This window comes from Microtus ochrogaster, chromosome 8 (genome assembly GCF_000317375.1).
Source record: "Microtus ochrogaster isolate Prairie Vole_2 chromosome 8, MicOch1.0, whole genome shotgun sequence".
In the NCBI taxonomy this organism is placed as follows: Eukaryota; Metazoa; Chordata; class Mammalia; order Rodentia; family Cricetidae; genus Microtus; species Microtus ochrogaster.
Window position 1 is genome coordinate 82,567,530 of NC_022015.1, and position 5,878 is coordinate 82,573,407.

General features: G+C 47.1%; 1 protein-coding gene across 3 annotated transcripts in view; it reads left to right on the forward strand.

Moving 5' to 3' along the window:
- The window catches only part of Acsl5 (acyl-CoA synthetase long chain family member 5), a 49,367-nt gene that overhangs the window by 14,152 nt on the left and 29,337 nt on the right, over positions 1-5,878 (forward strand). For 2 of the 3 annotated variants that reach the window (XM_013348197.2, XM_005352484.3), the window contains exon 2: positions 4,369-4,553. In XM_013348197.2, coding sequence (XP_013203651.1) covers positions 4,398-4,553 — 156 coding nt within the window. In that variant the 5' untranslated portion in view covers positions 4,369-4,397. The remainder of the gene's footprint in view (positions 1-4,368; positions 4,554-5,878) is intronic. The other variant, XM_026781482.1, reaches the window with a different exon arrangement.

Consider the following 5,878-nt stretch of genomic DNA (forward strand, 5'->3'; position numbering starts at 1 on the left):
TGTCTGTCTGTCTCTCTAGGGATCTATCTATCTATCTATCTATCTATCTATCTATCTATCTATCTATCTATCTATCTTTTTTTTTTTGATTAAGGGCATGTGCCACCACTGCCCTGCTTTATCTATTTTTGAGATGCAGTCCTTCACTGACCTAAAACTCACCGACTAGGATAGGCTGGCTTGCCCATGAACTGCAGAGATCTACCCGTCTCTCCCTTTTGTCTCTTTGATACTAGGATGCAGTCATGCCTACTTTATTTTTTTAATGTAGGGTCTGGGATTTGACTCAGGACCTCATGTCTGTATAGCAAGTACTGTAGCAACCCAGCTGTCCCTCCAGCCCAGCTGCTGTAAAAACAAGACAAGTGTCTCACTACATAGTCCAGGCATGTCTGGAACTTATATCCCCCTTGTCCTGGTTTCCTAAATACTTGTATTATCTCAGCTGTATGCCACGGTGACTGACTTTTCTGTGGTCTAAGATCTGAGAAAGTGGGTTAACCGAAATGATTTAGAACAGATTATCCTTAACTGGAAGACTAGCTAGTTATTCAGCTTAGAGTTTACCAGAAGCTCAGCATGGTGTAGAAGCAGGAGGCACAGGAGGAATGAAACCAAGCCCCTGCTTGAAGAAGGAGGTTATCTCGGAAGGATGGTGGGTAACGGGGCTGGGCCTGTTTCACGTGGTGACCAGCAATAGAAGGAAGGGTGGCCTGTGTCCGAGAGGAGAAGCAGCGTTAAACAGGGCAAGGAGGGGGTGGCTGAGGTGACTCCAGAGCCATGAGCAGTGCACAGTTCTATCATCAGAACTGGGGGAGCAGCAGGCAGTGAGATGAGCGAGTGCATAGGCTAACGGATGTGAAGTAAGGTTCTGGACAGTGTAGAGGTAGAACAAGGACACTCTTTCAAAAATTCTGATTATTATGATGGCCTTATGTATGTCTATGTGTGTGTTTATCTGTGAGTGAATGCCATGTGTGTGCAGGCATCTGTGGAGGCCAGAAGAGGGCATCAGACCCTTGAGGCTGGAGTTACAGGGAGTTGCGAGCCCTTGCCACGCTATAGGTGCTAAGAAACAAACTCTGGGTATCCACAAGAACAGGTTTCTTAACCACTGAGCCATCTCTCCAGATCCCCAAATGCAGTCTATGATTTCTTTAATTTTAAAAATGATTTTGTGCTGCTAGGACTCTAACCCAGGCCCCTGCACAAAAATAAAATATATTACAAGAAAGACTATGGGGGGTGGGGATTAGCCTATAGAGTCAACCCAGAAGCTAGAGAGCTAGAGTGACAGTGTGGAGAAGGGCTCACTCTCAGGACTTAAGAACTTCATTCAAACACAGTGAAACTTAATGAATAAACCTCAGCGGATGAGGATGCCGTGGTTACCATTCTAGCTCCTGACTCTACAAACGCTCCCAGGCGTGCTCAAATGAACCAGGGGAAAGCCACCCCCCCCCCCTTGTCCTGGGTCCTGTGTGAAACAAACTGCATTTGGGGTCCAGTCACCTCAGGAATCCCTGCAAGCACTGGTGCGGTGGCATTTGCTCTTTGCTTTACTGCCACGCCTCTGTGGGAAGAAATTCGGGAGAAGTGTGATCATGTTAACAGAAGAGGAAAAAAGGTGTGTGTCCTGCTGCGCCTGGAGTTTCAGTTCCAGGCTGTCTACAGAGAGAGAGAGAGAGAGAGAGAGAGAGAGAGAGAGAGAGAGAGAGAGAGAGAGAGAGAGAGAGAGAGAGAGAGAGAGAGAGAGAGAGACACCCAGCATAGGCATTTGCAGGGCCCTCGCCTCCTGTGCTGTAAGCCACTCATTTCCCCCGTGCCGCCTGGGTTCACGTCTGGGACATTGTGAAACGCTCCTCCTGCTGCTCCTCACAAGCTTCCTGGGTCAATGCTGCCGCCGAGGTTAACGCCACTCTATTTTCAGCTTTGGATTTTGCCCTCTGTGGGGCCAGGGCAACATTTAAGAGGGGACGTGTTCTTATCGATCTCTTTTAAAGCTCCCCACTCATTAAAACTGAGGTTTTATGATATCTTAGTCTTGTGGGTTATCTAAGGAGGAAAAATTTAACAACCTGGTGACTCTGGGCCCATGTGACTATGTGGTAACAATTAGCTGTGATTGACAGCATCTGCCCCTCTTGAGACAAGTCAGGGATTCCCAGTCTCCTTTCTCCCAGTGGTTTACCTACAGGCCCTTGGCCCTCCCTCCCCTTGTCCACCCTTACCCCACCCCACCACCACTGGACAGAAACTTTCTTTAGACCATACTTTGAAGACAGTGTTTGTAAGTCTCTCATTTAAGGTCAGCTTGCCATTGAGAAGAGATGGCAACATTCTCAGAGTCACAAGCCTGTCCCCACAGTTGAAGGAGGTCAGGTAGGACTTGGGGCAGAGGGAGAAAGCCCAAGTGATAAGATTCAGCTCGGGTAACAGCAGTGCCTGAGCCCCACGAGAGGACTGGGGGCAGGTGGGGACAAGCACTAAGTAAATTTCTTATTGGCTCTGCTACATGCTGCCAAAGCCACAGTTTTCCCGGGGCCACCTCCCTTTCTTCCTGTGTTGGAATGGCTGTCCTAAAAATGGTGCCCTCCCTGGCTGCTCTGACACACTTTGATTCCTGGAGTGGCACATGGCTGTACAAGCCCAGGCAGAGCTGCAGTTCTAAGCCCCAGCTGTCAGAACCCTGCCAGAGAATCACAATAGTTCCTTATTGTTTCACAACTCGGCTAGCTGATCTCTGGCTCCTGTTTCTCTTTGATTTTATTTTCTACCCCAACTTCGATGTAGAGAACACAGAGCTTGAGAACTGTTGCTTGGCCAATGGGCGTTGGTTTTCCTCCAGAAAATGGAAAGAAACCACTCCACAGTCAGACAATGGACCGACCCATGAGAACAGTGACCCAGAATTCTCTCTTGCATTTGTTCTTGCCCCCACCCCAAGTTTTATGACTTTTCATGGACTAGAATGAAGAGTCACCTTCGTTGAAGAAGGTTCCAGATGTCAAATAACGGCAACTGCCATAAAAACTCTAACTAAAAATAGCTAAGACCATGATCTGATAAAACTTACTGGGCTTGTGTTGCCCCTTTGATTTCGAGTAGGATCAGTTTGGCCTGAACTCTGAAATGCTGCAGTCATGTATTGCCGTCAAGTTGGAAGGATGCAGATCTGGGACTTCCTTTGCTGTGATCTGTAAGGCCCCAGATATTTGATCTTGAGTCCTGAGCCTAGAAATGATAAGAAAACAAGGTATATGCATCTAGCTTTTCCTAGAGAAGGCACACTGAAAACCAGGGGGGGGGGTGGATTTGCAGAAGCCGCTGCACCCTTAGAAGCTTCTCTGTTGTCGTTTGTGAAATGGTGCTTCGTGGCATTGGTGTCCACCTTGACTCATCGCTAGGCATAGTCAGTATTGGCTACTATTAGCCTAACCACGTTTGAAAGTTATGAGGGGACAGGCATAAGGATGGCTCCCTTATGGGGATGCTCTTGGGGCTTTCTAGTAGCTGGGAGCAGAGTGTGGCTGGAAATGGTAGGAAAAGCTGGGAAAGAGGAAACCTGGGGTTGCTTCAGTCCCTTTAAGAACCTTTCCTGGCCCAAATTCTTATCCGTCCATCATATGTTGAGTACATTCTGGACTGCCTTTTTCTGTACTTCAAATGTTTATCTCAGGGGAAAAATGCTTCCTCGGAGCTTCTAAATTGGGGGTGGGGTGGGATACTGGACACAGGAGGTTGTACTGCTGTTAATTTTGGTGACCCTCTTGGTGCTTCAAAACAGAAAGTAGCCGGCAGAGCCTATCTGGCCAGCAGGAAATGTCTTTCGTGCACAATGATTGACTTGTGAGACCTGTGACGTCACCTCTGCAGAGGTTCCTTCTGTTTAGTGTATGCCAAGGGAAGTCCAGACGGAAGAGCTGGTCTCTGCCTGAGCAGGGAAAGCTGTCTGGCACACTACCCTGCTAGCATATACTGGGTGCCAAGGCGGCCTTCTAGGCTCTTTGGGCCACAAATAAAGAGGCAGTTGGTTCTCACAGTTGGGAAATGATTAACTTGTCTTCTTTGATCCTTTTTGCCTTGTGTGAGGACGGTCAAGTGGCCAGGGTGGAGAACGCTTCCATTATTTTCGACATTGCTAAGGTAAACAGTGCAAGAAATCCTAGAGAGGCCTAGCGCTATTTGGAGAGTCTGAGTGTGAGTGAGTGTGTGTGTGTGTGTGTGTGTGTGTGTGTGTGAGAGAGAGAGAGAGAGGGAGAGGGAGAGGGAGAGAGAGTGTCTGTGTGTACATGTGTGCACCTCTGTAAACAGAACGACTGAGTAAAGAACTTCCTTTAACTTTTTCTTTCTTTCTCTTTTTTTAAGGTCTGAATTTCCTGTTGCTGTTCACAAAGATGCTTTTTATTTTTAACTTCTTGTTTTCCCCACTTCCGACTCCGGCCCTGATCTGCCTCCTGACGTTTGGAACTGCCATCTTCCTGTGGCTGATCAACAGGCCTCAGCCAGTCTTACCTCTCATTGACCTGGACAACCAGTCTGTAGGGATTGAGGTAATGCTCCCATCATCTTCAACTTGTCAGCTTGACTGAACTCAAACTGCAGTTCAAAACCTGGGCGTAGCACATGAGCAGGAAGACTGTGAGAAAGTGAACCTCCACTCTTCAAATGTAAATTTCTTCTTCTAGCAAATTCCCTTGAAACAAAATTTTAAAGAGTACTAGAGCCTTAAGGTGACAGTGGTCTAGATCACGGGTTCAAACTACTCCCTTTCTTCGCAGATGGGAAGCTGAGGATAGTACTCAAATCTTTAGATGGATCAATTATTCATAAAGGGCAGTTATATATGTCCTTTGAAGCCTAAAATAATTACTGTCTAGCTGTTTGGAGAGACACTTTGCTAGAACCAGCCGCATGGAAATACCCAGGGTTTGGGAACGGGAAAGAAGTTGTTTTCTTGAGTTCTGAGTTTCCATTAATCCTCACCAACACTGGTGCAAGTTGAACATTCCTCTGTTCTACACACGGATGCTCAGCTCCCTCCTGCCCTCTGAGAGAAAGTTCCAAGGATGTCTTCCCTAGCTTTTCTTCCTTCGCCCCCCAAGGGGGGCACCATCCATTTTCATCCTGTTCCCCTTCAGAGTAAAGAGAATCCTTCTCCATGGCCAGGTGGCCCCTCCTGCCCTTTTCACAGTTTTCCTTCCCCTGCCCCATTTCTAATGGATTTCACACTTCTATCTTGAAACGCCTCCATCTTCTGAATGCCCTTCAGTGAAGCACCTCTTTGTGCCCAGGAAAGTCAACCTTGCTCATTTAGGTTTCTCCCTCTCTTCTTTGTAGTGTTTGCTTTCACCCTTTGATTCCCCTACAGCAAGGACACCTCTGTAAGGAGAAGGCACAAATTGTGTAGGTTTTATGAGTCGTATGTGTCTGTTACAACCACTTCATGCTGTGATAAACTGAAGGCCACAGCAACATGTAAATAATGAGCAGCTGGACTGTGTTCAATAAAACTTTATTCATAAAAACAAAGGCAGGCCAGATTCAGACAGTTGTCTGCCAACTCTAAGACATCTGCTTTTGCTAGTGAAATGCTCAGTGGACAGAGATGCTTGTTCAGGAGGCTGGTGGTCTGAGCTCATCCAGTGAAAGGATGCCCCCATACATGTGCCATGGAACGCACACCTAGACATTATTCCAACAAAGTACATGTATCCGTGCTCAAGTGTACACATGCACACACACACAAATACATGTTCTCACATGTACACATGCAAAGGCCTACACAAATACACGTACTCACATGTACACATGCACACACACAAATACACGTACTCATGTACACATGCACACACACAAATACACGTACTCACATGTA